Here is a 16,280-nt window from a genome sequence, read left to right on the forward strand (position 1 = left end):
GTTAGTTTAGAGGCCCTTCAAAAAGATGAAATGTCTTTTTTTCTGATTGTCCATATGTGAAAATTGAAAGATTAACTATCTAATGCTAAAATAGATGAAGAAAATGAAATCAGGGAAGTGACACCAAACTCTAGGGAAATCAGTATAATGAGCAAATTGATCATAGAGAGGAAATATAGATCATGCTCTTTGGAGTTAGGATACATTCCTTTATTAGGGTAACTACATCGAAAATAAAAGAAAAAACAATATAACATACACTTTTACTCTTCATATATAATTAGATAACAATTTTTTCTTTAAATGTATGAGTCAAAGTTCTTTCCACTACCCTAGAGAAGTTCTTTTTCTTTTAGTTTTAAGTGTAAAAGTATAATCTCACAATAAATAAAAAAGATAAAAATATTATTACATTTTATTTTTTCTTTATTATTTCAGAGTACTTGAAATGTACATGTACAATGCCTATGGTTTTGGAATTTTATTACTTGGAGCAGATAAGTACAAAGTCACCATTTTACGTATGAGACCTCGGTTGGTATATGATGGAAAAGGTCTCATTTTTTAAGGGGAAATTAGTAAATAGTAAGGGACCAATGATCCTAACCACATATATTTACTATTGATTTGTAGAAAAATCATTTAATTTTAGCTCATTAATGCATCTAGTAAGAATTTCATTGGAAATATTGACGTGAACCATGTTAGAATTTCTCCATTTATAGTGAAACCACCAACTAGGCATAATACAATTGATAAGTGATGAAATCATAAGTTTTAGGTTGTTCGGGAATATATACATACATTTATTAAGAATATAAAAAAATTAATATATATATATATATATATATTAATTCTAAATGTGGGCTAAGAGTTATAAATGGTTTAAATTGCAATTGCAATTATAGATGCATTTAATATGATTATGGTCATCGCAGTCATTGTTATGAGAATTGCAACCATAGTAACACAAAATTTTATATGATTTAAAAAAAATGTTTTTGAATTTGGTGTAGCCTGATTCAAGCTAAATTTGGTTTGATGTAGTTATGTTTCGTTCCAATACGACCACATCATTGTGACTCGATCTAAATTATAGGTAATATGATTACGGAAGTCACCACACCACAATATTGCAGTCGAATCAGGTGATATAGTGTGAAACATAATAGAATGAATGTAAGACAATGACTTCGATTATTACCATACTTTAGATTAAATGGGATTGGAAATTTAATTTAAGGGCAAAAGTAATTGGATGTTAAAAATGGGAAATATTTTTTTCCATTTTAAAAGTTACTTAAAATTCCTTGAACTGACTCTTATTTGAATTTGACTAAATTTTATCATTCTAGACTTCTACATGCTCTTAAGGCGGTTTCATCCTCTGTGACATGTTCGATTACTATTCCGTTGTCGAGATATCCAAAATTTCAAGCTCATATTAGTCATCTCCTTTTATCATGACCTTCTTGTTAATTTCATTTCTCTCAACCTCACAATTTCCTATTACATGCAATATTTATCCATATAAACAAACATCAACATACTCCAATACAACAATTCAATTTATTCCTTTATTTATATATGGTAATTTTTACATCGACAATTGTTCTAGTAATGTATTTTCTCTCATTGAAGAATTATGTCACTAGTAACTTCTTTCTTATTGACGATTATTCTGATGGTTATTACAACTTTGTTTCTATTCCCCTGACGTTTATTTTGATGTGTCATTTTTCCAGTTGATGAGTTATTTTAGTAATTAATAATTTTCACTTAGATAGCCATTTCGATAGTGATTATATTAATGTGTTCTATTCTCAGTGACATTCATTTTGATGCATTTTCTTTCATTGACATATTATGGTAGTAATGACTTATTTTCCCATCAATGATCATTCTCATAATGATGAGTGGTTTCTCTTACCACTAACAATCATTTTGGTGGTGCCTTTTGCCCAAGTGATAAATTATAGTTAGTTGTGATTGTCTTTCACATCAATAATATTTCTGTAGTTGATTATATTTACAGATTTTGTAGTGCACAACAACTTCAATGTTTTTTTGTGTGGAGCAAATATATCTATTTGGTTATTTTTATTTTTAAATGAATTATTTGTAATAAGATTAAAACTTACTAAATTTTAGCTTGAGGGATATGTTAGATGATATTTGATATCTAGAAATTAACTGGTTTTATTTTATTTGATTTTATCTGTATATTAAAAGTTATTATTATATTATCATCATTTATAACTGAGTTTGATCAATATTTATCACTCTATACTTCTATCTACTGCATACTTTATCCTTTTGACATGGAATATCCAAATTTTTGTTCTCAATCCAAAGAACTTTTCTATCTATCTAACCAAAATTAATATTGGATTTGAGAAACAATTAAACTACAACCTGACATGTTCAAAGATAATCTAATTTTTTGCTATAAAACTCAGAAATTTTCAAGTTTTGGCTTTTTGACAAAAACCAAATCTAAAATAATTTGTTTTCACTACTTCAAACTTCATCTCCACTCCAGTTATTCTTCACTTTTGGACCAGTTGGACCTTCCTCTCTCAACACTTCACTTGGTAAAGCTCTTACAATATTATCAAATTCTCTTTTTAGCTTCCCAAATAATATTTTCTCTGCATTTTTCAACTCATTCTCTATATCATAGTCTATTTTTGGACCCCATGCCCTGAAAAAGTTTAGCCATGGTGGCTCTATAACTACTGACCCCAAATACTCTGCAGAAACCAACTCATATGCTTCCATATCCATAACCAAACCACTCTTAGCACTATCATCCCTTATACCTATTCCATTTCCCTCATTCCCTAGAAGATTAAGACCAGCATGTGGGTATGATGCATGGCCATGCAATGAAGAATAAACCACAGGTTTGTTAGAACTTTGAAACTCTATCTGAGAGGCTTCAATCCATGAACCTCTATTGTGTTGTGAGAAATACACTTGCCATAATTCTCCATTCAAGTTGCTCACCCTTAATGTCACATGCTCCCAATCTCCAACATGTTCACCCATCCTACCTAGTTTAATAGTATTGATGAACTTTACTTTTGCTCTTGCAGGACCATTGAAAGGGTAGAAGACCCACATGGCAATATCAGTGAAGGTTCCTCCAAGCATTGGTTTTACATGTATATAAGCTTTGGAGCTTGGCAAATCTCCTTTTTTGACCCTCTCTTTATTTGCATTTTCAGCTGGTAGATCCAACCAATAAGCACCATCATTGTTTCCACCCTGGGGAAGGTTAGTGCCATTTGGAGCTATTGAGAGTGGTGTTGATTCTTGCCCTTTCTTATATAGTAGTGCCCCATTGGAGAAAAACCAGTTTACAGAAGAAGGAAGATATCCTTCATCAGGATGCAAATATATAGATGGAGAGTAAGCCTTGACAATTGCCTCAATTTGTTGTAGATTAGGCATAGGTTTTGTGTTTCCATTGATGTTTTTCAAACAGGCAATAGATAGAGGGCTAGTAGACCCACCATTTTGTGCAACAAAGGCTCCGACTCGAACACCAGAAGCTTGCGTTCCCCTATTGCTTGGTCTTACATCAAAGACATTGAAGCCATTGGATCCCCAAATCCATGAATATGTCTCACATTGTTCAGTGAGGTCTGATCTTACACACCTGATTTTATCAAGGGAAGGTTTACTTGGTGTGGTAGTGACAACATGTCCTACAGATTTGTAGCCATCAGGTGCTGTTGGTAGCCAAATATAGGCAGGGCTATCTTGGTTAATCTTCAGAGATGCACTATTCCACACAAGTGTGTAATCAAGTGGTTGCTTCAAAGTGGATTTTGTGGTACTTGAACACACATCTTTCGCTACAAGTACCCATCCGAAAAGAGGCTTGTTGTTAGGCTGGCTGTAACTACCTAACATAAAGAATCCTTGAGGTATTCTGGTCGGTTCAAACAATGTCGCACCTTGATTATCTGGTCCACCTTCATGGCTGGCCCAAACCTTGTTGAATGCTGAGATTTGAGACACTAGAAGGCCACCTAGATCAATGATTCCATTTGCAAAACTACCACCTTCATGTGAAAATTCAACACAAGAGGGTATGAGCATGCATTTACTAGAACGTATCACAGGAAGGAGAAGTGAAAGTCACAATCATATAATAGGTACCTGGGGGCCAAACAGGTGTTGCAGCTGGAAGCTTGAATGTGGTTTCAATTGGGAGGGCTTGATTTTTCTTGAAGAGATTCTCTGCACAACAATGTTTGTTAAGAAAATTACCATTGTTGAGTTTATGAAAGAAGATTTGAGTATCAATTGTTGTTTCCAAAGCAACATTTTTTGATTAATGGTTATAAAGTAGATGTAAAAATGAGTGTGGGAAAGAGTGATGTGAGAATATCATTGATGATTATATAATACCAGTGGGCTTTGCAAGAAACATGTTCCTTCAAGACTAATTGTGAAGGTAGAAAGGTCTTCACTCTTCAGAAGAAAAACACAAACAATATGTACTTGGGATGCTCCTAGGATGTGTTTACAAGGAAGCTAGCTTGGCAACATAGGTTAAGCTTCTATCCAATGTTCAAAATCACTTATTCACAAGGCTTTTCATGAAAAAAACTTGCTTTTCTTTACATCCCTTCCAATGAAAATGGATATCAATTTGACTATGATGTGGGGCAAACACTCATTGGGTCCTATTCTAGAATTCATGGCACTGTGCTATTGCCTAGTATTAACATGAAGTATATACAATGATTTAAAGTGCATACCACATCTGATGCGGCCGCACAATATTATGGTTGTGGTGACTGCTACAACCACATCATAATACAATTGTGGTATGATTCTGAATCACAATGATGTGGCCGCATCGGGTCGCAACGCAACCGCATTAGACCGTATTCAGGCTGCATAGGCTGCATTGAATTTAAAAATATTTTTTTAATCACAAAATAATTCGTGCCACAATCCGTATCGCAACGGCTGCAATGACCACAATTGCAGTAACCGTTACCACAATCGGAATTTAAAACACCAAGTATATATAAATCTATTTTAAGATGTAACTTTTGTGAAAATAAATTTTTTTTATAAATTTCTTTTATACTCTCAATAAATAAAGTAATAATCTTCTTTAACGAAAATCCACTAGCACAACGATAAGAATGCTACTTGGTAACCATAAGGTTACGGATTCAAATATTGAAAATAACCTTTCTACATGCAAAAGTAAGATTGCTCCACTAAGTGGAAGCTTCATGAACCCTCATTTTAATGTATAATACCTTTTAACCTTGTTATAAATGGAATATCCCGTGGTGGTTTTAAAATTATCATAATCATTGTATGTGCTGCACTTATATGAACAGAGGAAGGAAAACATGCAAAACAGGGTGCTCTGTTATGTGTGGTTATGTGAATGGTTAGCTATGTCCATTATATTAACTAGTAAAATTGGATCGACTCATGTGAGAACAATGTGTTATCGTGAGAAATGAAAAACTTACTATGGACAAGATTAAATGATATATGCATGACTATCATGTGATCAATAACTAACTTTTAAGTTTAATCATCTATGACTGGTTGTAAGGCTCAGATTGATTGTTCTCATAGTTTTTATATAAGAATTGTTTTCGCTTCATTCATTCCCCTATTAGAACAATCAAAAGTTGAACAAAAACATCTTAATATCCTTTATATGACAACGGTTCTGCTAATTTCTTTTGCATGTACTGCAAGAACATTCTTGATAAGGAAACACGTAATGTTTTGGATAATTGAATCTCTAAAAGTTCAAGTAAGTGAGTTTTTTAATTTAGTTAAGGATAGAAAACTTAGATCTTTGCCAAGCACGGATATAAGTTCCATAGTTAGAACTAAACGTACAGATGAAAATCCAATTTGCCAAAAGAGGGAGAAATTTACCAAAAAATGATAAAAGAAAAAAATTCAGATGACAACACTTAAACTCAGATAAATGTACCTGTATTGGTTATTTTATATTAAGATGAGATATTTTATTCTTGTTATTTTCTGATTCTTTTATAAAAGCTACATTATATGAAGATTTTTATATAAGTTATAAAAAGTATTTTTTAATATAATCTTTTAAATAAATTATTGTATTTATATAAATTAAATATGCTATAGAAAATAACTAGTGAATTATTGTAGCTTTCGAGTTATTATGTATGTTAAATATTATTTTTTAATCTAAATTATTAGTTTATATCAAAGCCTAAGTTGATAAATTTTATTTAACACGAGATATCTTTAAATGAGTTGGTAGTAAAGACAAAAGTTGGATGAGATTCCATGAGTTCTTAGTGTTAGTCTTCTGTGAGAAACTGAGAATAAAACATGTACCAGTTTAGGAGTTATTTTTTTTGGTACTCAGAGTATTTTTTATATTTTTGGGTAAAAAACCGATATTTTTTTGGATATATAGATGTTTTTTCTAATAAGTGTTGGTCCCAATAATTGAACTCTTAATATTTTGTCTTAAGATTACACATACATATTATTAGTTTAAGAGTTATTGGCTTAGGACGTTAGTTTTTGTGGAAGTCCCTAATCCCTATATTAAGGAAGATGATGCTAAATATTCAAATAAAAAAATTATAAATGAATATTTCTGTCCAAACTTTTATATTAAATTTCACATAGTTAGAAGTTTTTGATAAATTATAGATGCATACATTTTTCAATGGCCTCAACCCTAGAATATGCCAAGACCAAAGTTATATTTCATACATCATACGGTAAAATACACTACGACAGTGTTATTTCCATAAATAAAAGAAATAAAGTTAGAAGAGAAAAAATAGAACGGAGTTACATTCATTTTTAAATAATTTATGAAAATGTCACATATTAAATCATCACTATGGTAAAAAACAGTTATGCTGGGACCAGTAGATGGGCATATTTTGGTCTACAATTTTATGCACCAATCATTGTAATTTAGTTTCAATAAGATGAGGAAATTGTAAAATTTCTAATAATTTGACTTATAAATTCTTTCCTCATAGATGAATTCTATATTAATGGTTACATTATAATTATTGAGAGCATATATCTTATCTTAAAAAGTATGTTATTCTATGCGTTATTCTTAGTGATTAGTTGAGAAAATATAGTTAAATTAAAATAATTTTAATAATTAAGTATTTTTATGACCAATCGTAAATAGCAATATATAAAAAGATAATTTTTGGAGACAAAAAATGTCTTCATATAAATAATATATCTAACTTTGGTAAAAGGATTTACTCATAAAATAAAATATTTAAACTAAAATTGATTTTTTAGATGATTTATTCAAGATAAAAATACATATTCATATGTCTATATATAAATATTTCTTAAACTATATTATTTTCTCAACTTATATATGTTTTTGTATGACATTGGTAATATTTCCAAGCTTATTAGATAATTTTTCTCCTCTAGACAATAGAAGTATGACATATGTAATATTATTGTAAAAAAATTTAAATAATACATGTGTCATAATTTTAATAGTTGAATGAGATAATTTATCTTCTTACAAGATTAGATACTTTATTCTCATATATAATATTTAATTCATAGTCTCAATAGTTGTACAAACTATTCAAACCTAACATTGCAATAGTTGTGCACCATTTCTTATCCATAGATCTAAATCAATGAAAAGAAGGGAAAAAAAACTGGCAAAATCGAAGGAAGCAAGCAAAATAAAAAATGATAGAGTAACAAATTTTTTTTGGTGCAATAGAGAGTAACAATTAAAGGCAATGAAAATACCTGAAAACTCTGCATCTCCATAAACCCCCATTGTCTGCAATGTCCAAAGAAACAAAGCACACATGATTACTACAATGAGTCCCATCTTTGGTTGTTTGGTTGTTTCAACAACCTAAGATCTGCTCAAAACTCTGGTTGTGGCTAAAAGTGATTGTAGGTAAAGAACAAAGTTTTGTTGTGGTTGTTACTGTTCAAGTCTGCTTTATTAAGAGATAAATGATAATGGGGAAATTGTTGGGTTTGGAGTGGATCCACTGCTTTGCTTTTTGGCTCTTGTCATTGCTTGATTCTTGTGGTTCTCTGTTTATCCCTTTAAAATAATAAAAGGGTACTTTGAAAAAGTTGTGTGACATTTTCGTCACTTTCCCTTCTAACCTTTTTGTTTGTGATGATTCCTAATCTGTTTCTTTCTATTCAGTTTTTAGTAGTATTTATTTTTTTTAGTAAGATACCTTTTCTGTTTGTATTGCTAGCTTTCTTGTTGTGTTTTGGATAAAAGCATATTGCTGCCCTATTATTGATATATGAATGGGGATCATCTATCCCACTTTTTTGTATTCTATTGTGTCCCAACTCAATGAGAAATTGTCATCTACTTAGAAAAAAACCTCAAAATGATAAAGTAACTTTTTATGCTAGTTGGTAGTGTTTGATTGGCTTGATACATGGGAACATGATTTTTTACAGACACAACTTAGCAAGAGCAATAATGAATTCCAACTTCTTCTAAATAATTTGGAGCTGTTATTACAATTTTGTAAACAAAATATAGAAAACTCTCTTTTATTCCCACTTTAGAAAGTATGGTTATTAAACTACGGTTTTAAGCTTGAGATTAGCATACAGATTGGAGAGTATATTAACATATTGTTCATCTTTATTAAAACAATACACTCAATAATTACTTGGATTTAATTTATACCCTAAACTTGTACAATTACATATTTAATTATTAAAGAAATAATATAATTTTTATTAGGGTGTCTCACAAAGTTTATTTTGCTCAAATATATCTCTAGACGTAATAGGAAAATCAAGACGACATATTTATTGTAGAAACTGGAATGAAACAATGCTTAAAAGAAGAGAATTCACTGTCTTTATTCTTTAGCAAACATAAGGCATTTTATAGCCTTTTACACGAACAGAAGCAGAAATAGAAAAGCCACATTTCCTGGCACAGTACATGGAAAAATGAAAATAACTAACCTTAAGAATAGCACATCCCTAAGACTAGGATTTATGAATAACAAAGACTAACTACCTAATGACTATCATTCCCTTCCTTAAGCTAATGCATCTGCATTGAGCTTAAACTTCAGCTGCATCAATTACTCCAAGCATCCCTTGAAGCTTCACAAATTGCTCCAACTTGAGAGGCTTTGTCATTATGTCTGCAATCTGCTCTGCAGAGCTGTAGAAATTCAGTTTCACAGCTCCATCACTTACCAGATCCCTGAGAAAATGAAATCTAACTCCAATGTGTTTGCTTCGTCCATGGAAAGCTGAATTTTTAGACAACTGAATTGTAGAATTGTTGTCACAAAGAATCTCTGTGCTTCCTTTTTCTTCAGCTCCAAGTTGCTCCAAGATTCTTCTAAGCCATACACATTGACAAGCACACAGTGCAACTGCAATATACTCAGCTTCTGTGGTTGATAAGCTCATTACTGGCTGTTTCTTCGAGGCCCATGAAATTGCTCCAGATCCCATAATGAAAATAAAACCTGAAGTGCTCTTCCTATCATCCAAATCTCCAGCATAATTGCTATCTGTATAAGTTACAAGTCCTGCATTTCCTCTCCCTCTTTTGTACAGTATGCCAAGATTAGTAGTTCCTCTTATATATCTTAAAATCCTTTTTGCTACAAGCCAATGGGATGATTTTGGATTTGCCATGAATCTACTAATCAAGCTTACTCCATACATTAAATCTGGTCTAGTGGCCGTGAGGTACATGAGACTTCCAACTGCTCCTGCCTCATGTTTTGACAATCGTGTTCCAAGTACAATAGGATTGTTCACAGAGTTGCAGCTTCCCATGCTGAATCGTTCAAGAACTTCTTGTGCATACCTTCTTTGGCAGATAAATATTCCAACTTTACTTTGTATTACTTCAATGCCTAGGAAATATTTCATCTTTCCCAAGTCAGACATGTCAAATTCTTTCATCATTGAGCTTTTGAATTTATCACATATACTCTTATTGCCTCCAGTAAAGATGAGATCATCTACATAAAGACTAACAATGAGTGTATTGTTTCCTTCTTTCTTGGTGAATAAGGTGTGATCACTGGAACATTTTTCAAACCCTTCACGAGTAAAATATGTCTCTATCTTGCTGTACCAAGCCCTAGATGTATGTTTAAGGCCATACAATGCTTTCTTCAACCTGTAGACTTTGTCTTCTTTTCCCTTTTTTGATGAATCCTTCTGGTTGATCAACGAAGACTCATTCTTTAAGTTCTCCATGAAGAAATGCACTCTTCACATCAAGTTGATATATTTCCCATTCATATTGAGCTGCAAGTGCAATAATTAGACGTATAGTATCGAGTCTAGCCACTGGTGCAAAGACTTCTGTGTAGTCTATTCCATATTGTTGTGCATATCCTTTTGCCACTAATCTTGCTTTGTGTTTTTCTACTTCTCCACTTTCATTGAGTTTGGTTTTGAAAATCCACTTAACTCTAATTGGTTTGACTCCTTTTGGTAGCTCTGTTAGCTCCCATGTGTTTTTTTTTCTATAGCCTTCATCTCAGTTGTCATTGCCTCTTGCCACTTTGTGCTTCTGTGTGCTTCCTGGAATGAGATTGGATCATTTTCACTTTCAGCCATCAACATCATGAGATTTTCTTCTTCATCCAAATCAGGCCCTGTTACATAATCTGTCATCCATGCTGGTTCTTTTGTGGTTCTTGAAGCCCTCCCTTGAACTAAACTTTCTTGATCAGCATAGTTTTCATTAATTTCAGGTGATCTGATTCCAATTGATCTTCCTTCACCATCTTCATTTTCGTTTGGCTCAGTTTCTTCTTCACTCTCAGCTTCTTCTTCTTCAAAGTAGTCTTCTTCATCTTCACATACCAACACATCAGCTTTTCTTTCTTCATTTGTTTTTCTCCAATCCCAGCTTCTTTCTTCCTCAAACACTACATCTCTACTTACAATAGTTTTCTTGGAAATAGGATCAAGTAGTTTGTAAGCTTTTGATTGATCACTAATTCCTAAGAAAACACATACCTTACTCTTATCCTCAAGTTTGGTTCTTCTTTGATCTGGAATATGAACATGAGCCACACACCCGAAGACTCGAAAATGCTTCACTGTAGGTTTTATAGTGCTCCACGCTTCTTCTAGAGTTGTGTTCTCAATTGCTGAGGTTGGGCTTCGATTTTGTACATGCACACACCATTTCGCAGCTTCTGCCCAAAATGCCTTTGGAACTTGTCTTTCATTCAATACAGACCTCACACCATTCATGATTGTCCTATTTTTTCTCTCAGCAACTCCGTTTTGCTGAGGAGTATAAGCTACTATTAATTTCCTTCTAATGCCTTGAGTTTTGCAAAATTCTTCAAACTCATGCGAGGTGAATTCACCACCTCTATCTGTTCTTAAGCAGGCAATGTGTTCACCGACTTCTTTTTCAACACTTACTTTGTAATTCTTGAAGTTTTGGAATGCTTCAGATTTCTCATGCAAGAAATAAATCCAAGTTTTACGTGTGAAGTCATCCATAAATCCAAGATTTACGTGTTCACCGACCTCTTTCTTTAGCTCAGTTTGTAGACACATGGTCTCCCTTGGTGCTGCAGTGGCTGACACATAAAACATTCTGTTTCCACTCATGTTAGTTTGCATGATTAGGCCCTTGTCAGAGTGAAATACTTTACATGTTCCATTCTGAATCAAAATTGCCAATCCCTTTTCTTGAAGTTGTCCTAAGCTAAGAAGATTGTTCTTAAGCTCATGAACAAAATAGACATCTGAAACTACTTAAGTGACACCATCAACTTGCATTCGAACACTTCCTTTTGCTATCACATTCATTGTCATATTGTTCCCTAATTTTACAGTTTGACACATGCCTTCTTCTAAATTAGAGAACCAACCTTTGTTTCCTGTCATGTGGTTGCTGCATCCTGAATCCAAAAACCAGATTTCCTCCTTCTTAGTTTGGTGCAGATCCATGTGTGACATCAGCAAGAGTTCCTCTTCTTCTTCTGCCTCTGCATAGTTTGCCTTTTTCTCCCATTCTGGACATTCATACTGAAAGTGTCCAAGCTTATGACACTTGAAGCATTCAATAATAGCTTTATTTTGGAACTGTCTTTCACGTCCTCTTCCTCTTCCACCTCAGGAGAAAGATCTTCCTCATCTTCATCTTCCAGCTCTATCATCATAAGTAACTTTCAGCACCTGTTCTTCTACTTGAGGTTCCTGCATCCTTTGTTCATGAACAAGAAGACTTCAATTGAGTTCATCAATGGTTAAGGTACTCAAATCATTGGATTCCTCTATTGAACATACAACATAGTTAAATTTAGAAGTCAATGATCTGAGTATCTTACTGACTACCATACTTTGCTCTATGTTTTCACCATTTGATTTCATCTTGTTTACCACACTAAGAGTTCTTCCCAAAAAGTTGTCTATCTTCTCTCCTTCTTTCATGGTAAGTAGCTCAAATTCTTTCCTCAGAGCTTGAAGTTGTGCCCTCTTTACCCTTGTGGAACCTTGGTACTTCTGCCTCATTGATACCCAAATTGCTTTTGATGTCCCCTTGTCAAGAATTGTTTCCAGAATTTCTCTATCAATGGCCTGAAATAGAAAATTCTTAACCTTCAAGTCCTTGAGCTTACCTTCGCCCATGCTTCTTCTTTGTGCTTCACTTGTTGGTGCAGTTCCAATTGCTGACACCAGAATTCCTTCTTCGATAAGACTCCACAGTTCTTTGCTTTTCAAAAAAAATTTCCATCATCATTGACCAATGATCATAGTGACCATCAAATCTTAGAATAGCTCGTTGCATAAACTTGTCTGCCATTCTATTTGTAGACTCTCACACGCAATCTTTGTAACTCACAATCAGGCCCATTGCGAAGCTCTAATGCCAAATGTAGAAACTGGAATGAAACAATGCTTAAAAGAAGAGAATTTACTGTCTTTATTCTTTAGCAAACATAAGGCATTTTATAGCCTTTTACACGAATAGAAGCAGAAACAGAAAAACCACATTTCCTGGCACAGTACATGGAAAAATGAAAATAACTAACCTTAAGAATAGGACATCCCTAAGACTAGGATTTATGAATAAAAAAGGCTAACTACCTAATGACTATCAATTATAAGTATATACTTTTGATACGTTGGTTTAATTATAATTAATTGAGGTTGAAAGAAAAGAAATATATCATAAACTTCCCTCCATACTGTTGGAGATAATAGAGGTAGTACTAATGATGGTCACACTTCTCAACCTCAGTAGAAAGGAAAGAGATAATACTAATTTCAATTTTTATTCAACTCTCAATTTAATTTAACAAACAAAAATTATATTAATACTCATTTTTATTAAAAGTTAGTTTAATTAATTGAAAGAAAATTAATAGAAAAGAGACAACATTGGTCGTAAATCACCTTTCTACTTTGGAGATGGCAGAGATGATATTAATGACTGTTCTTCAGACATTGGACAAAATATTGACAAGATGTGTGATCTTACTATTAAATCCACAGATTAATTTTTCTTAATTATATAATTAAAAGATAATTTTTAAAATTAATTGATAAAACCTTTTTGAATAATTAATTAATAGGGTTAAAAGGCTGCACTAATGAATGTGGCTACCTTTCAACCCATGTCAGGAGGAAATATATGACACGGAGCGTGACCTCCCTCATAAACATTTTAAAATGTTTATTAAAAATATTTACTTTCAAAGGCATTGTCAGACTTAGACGCTAAAATGTAATGACATTGTGGGGCTTCGATGCAACATAGAAACCAAAATATTATTAATTGTTGGATGTCAATGGGAGAACATTTCATCAAAAGTATTATGAGACTTAGATGTTGAAATGTTATTATCTTGATCGACGTAGACGTTAGCATGTTCTTTCAAAAAATATTGTCGAATTTAGACGCATAAATTTTAGGATGTTGTTTGACATAGATACCAAAATGTTCTCTCAAAAGTATATTCGACATAGAGGCTGAAATGTAATTATGTTATTCGACTTAGGCTCCAAAATGTTCGCTTGTCACTATTGTCGAACTTGGATGTTAAAATGTCATTACATTGTTGGACTTAGATACTATGGTGTTCTTTCAAAAATATTGTCAAACTTAGACTTTGAAATTCTATGACATTCTTGAAATTTTGTTTTTTTTAATTTTTTTAATGTGAAACTTTTTTTAAGTAGAAATTTAGTTACACGATCATACCATGCGTGAGGAGCTTGCTTTAAGCCATAGAGAGCTTTCTTTAATTTGTAGACATAAGAAGGATGTTTGTAATCTTCAAAACCAGGAGGTTGTTCAACAAACATTTCTTCTTGAATGTAGTCGTTGAGGAAAACAATCTTTACATCCATTTGATATAACTGAAAATTCAAAGAGCAAGCATATGCAAGTAATAGCCTAATAGCTTCAAGTCTAGCGACCAGAGCAAAGGTTTCATCAAAATCGATACCTTTTTCCTGGTTGTATTCTGGGGCTACTAATCTAGCTTTATTTCTAACTATAATATCATTTTCATTAGATTTATTTCTAAATACCCACCGAGTTCCAATAACATGCCTATTTGTAGGTCTACGAACAAGTTCTCAAACTTCGTTTCTCTCAAACTGGTTTAATTCTTCCTGCATAACAAGAATCCAGTGTTCATCCTCGATTGCTTCATCAATATTGGAGGGTTCGATTTGAGAGACGAAGGCCATGTTAAGATAAGCTTTATCAAGCATTCGTCGGGTTGTGATACCCGTATTTAATTCAGTAATAATATTGTCAATTGGATGGTATCAATGAGTTCTCCACTCTTTTGGTAAATCTGAATGAGTATGCTGCTCTTGAGATGGTAGGCTATCATTCCTTTTTAATTGCTCAGTATCAGTTGTAGATTCAATAATAGAAATTTCATTTGAAGAAGTACTTGACAGTTCCTCCTCATCAGGAGTTATCACATGTTTTATCTCAACATTGGTTTCATCAAAAGATACATGAACAGATTCTTCCATGGCTAGTGATCTTTTATTAAAAAAATTGTAAGCTTTACTCGTAAGAGAGTAGCCTAGGAAGATGCATTCATCTGCTTTTACATCAAACTTGCCCAAGTTATCATTTCCATTATTTAGAACAAAACATTTACAACCAAATACATGCAAATGAGAAATGTTTAGTTTTCTACTTTTAAAGAGTTCATAGGGAGTTTTCTTGAGAATCGGTCTTATGAGAACTCGGTTCGAAACATAACAAGCAGTACTTACTACATCTCCTAGAAATATTTTTGGAGGTTAGTTTCATTCAACACTGTTCGAGCTAGTTCTTCTAAAGACCTATTCTTTCTCTCTACAACATTATTTTGTTGTGGTGTTCTAGGAGCAGAAAAGTTGTGATTGATACCAAGATCATCACAGAGTTCTTCAAAAGAAGAGTTTTGAAATTCTCCCCCATGATCACTTCTTATATCAACGATTTTAAGTGATTTTTCATTTTGTACTCTTTTAGTATAAATGCTAAAGGCTTTGAATGCCTAATTCTTATGCACTAAGAATAGAGTCCAAGTGTAGCTCGAAAAATCATCCACTATAATGAAGGCATAGTAGTTACCACCATAACGTTTTGTCCTTGAGGGGTCAAATAAGTCCATATGTAGTAACTACAATAGTCTATCAGAAGAAACCACATGCTTTGGTTTGGAAGAAGTTTTTGTTTGTTTGCCCATTTGACAAACACTACATAGCATGTCTTTAACAAACTTCATTTTTGGTAAACCAACAACTAAGTCTTTCTTTATAAGTTTGTTCAAATGGTCTATATGAATATGAGCACTTCTCTTATACCATAGACGTGCATCATGATTATCATTTGCAAATAAACATGTTATTGGTAAAGATGCATCTATGTCTGTTGGTGCAATGGAAGCGATCGTTGCGCAGCATTGGCCACAAACAATCAAATAAAAGCATAGAATAAATATAAGAGAAGAAACAAGAGAATTTGTTAACGAGGTTCAGCCAATTGTGCCTACATCCCCAGGAGCGCTGAGTGGCTACCAAGATATTATTAGAGAATAAGGATTACAAACCCTAGCACACCCATGGGCCCACCTGCCCATGAGGTGTTTCTATTAGGTGCTTATATCTGGTGCACATTATAACAAGGGACTTGAGTCCAATATATAATATTGATATTCTACTCTATTCTAATTCTAGGCAATGTGGGACTTCATATAATAACATATTTCAAACATCTCTAA

The 16,280-nt window shown here is 32.9% G+C and overlaps 1 protein-coding gene across 2 annotated transcripts; it reads right to left on the reverse strand.

The window, feature by feature from the left end:
• On the reverse strand, window positions 2,368–8,193 carry LOC109357362. Of its 2 annotated transcripts, none has more exons than XM_019601284.1 (3): window positions 7,798–8,193; window positions 4,171–4,251; window positions 2,368–4,073 (listed from the first exon to the last, which is right to left on the reverse strand). In XM_019601284.1, exons 1-3 carry the CDS (start codon window positions 7,880–7,882, stop codon window positions 2,521–2,523), a joined length of 1,719 nt encoding a protein of 572 aa, XP_019456829.1. In that variant the 5' UTR covers window positions 7,883–8,193; the 3' UTR covers window positions 2,368–2,520. The 2 variants fall into 2 exon arrangements, with proteins under 2 accessions (XP_019456829.1, XP_019456831.1); XM_019601286.1 differs by lacking the exon at window positions 7,798–8,193 and adding an exon at window positions 5,292–5,364.

Source organism: Lupinus angustifolius, chromosome LG09 (genome assembly GCF_001865875.1).
Source record: "Lupinus angustifolius cultivar Tanjil chromosome LG09, LupAngTanjil_v1.0, whole genome shotgun sequence".
Lineage (NCBI taxonomy): Eukaryota > Viridiplantae > Streptophyta > Magnoliopsida > Fabales > Fabaceae > Lupinus > Lupinus angustifolius.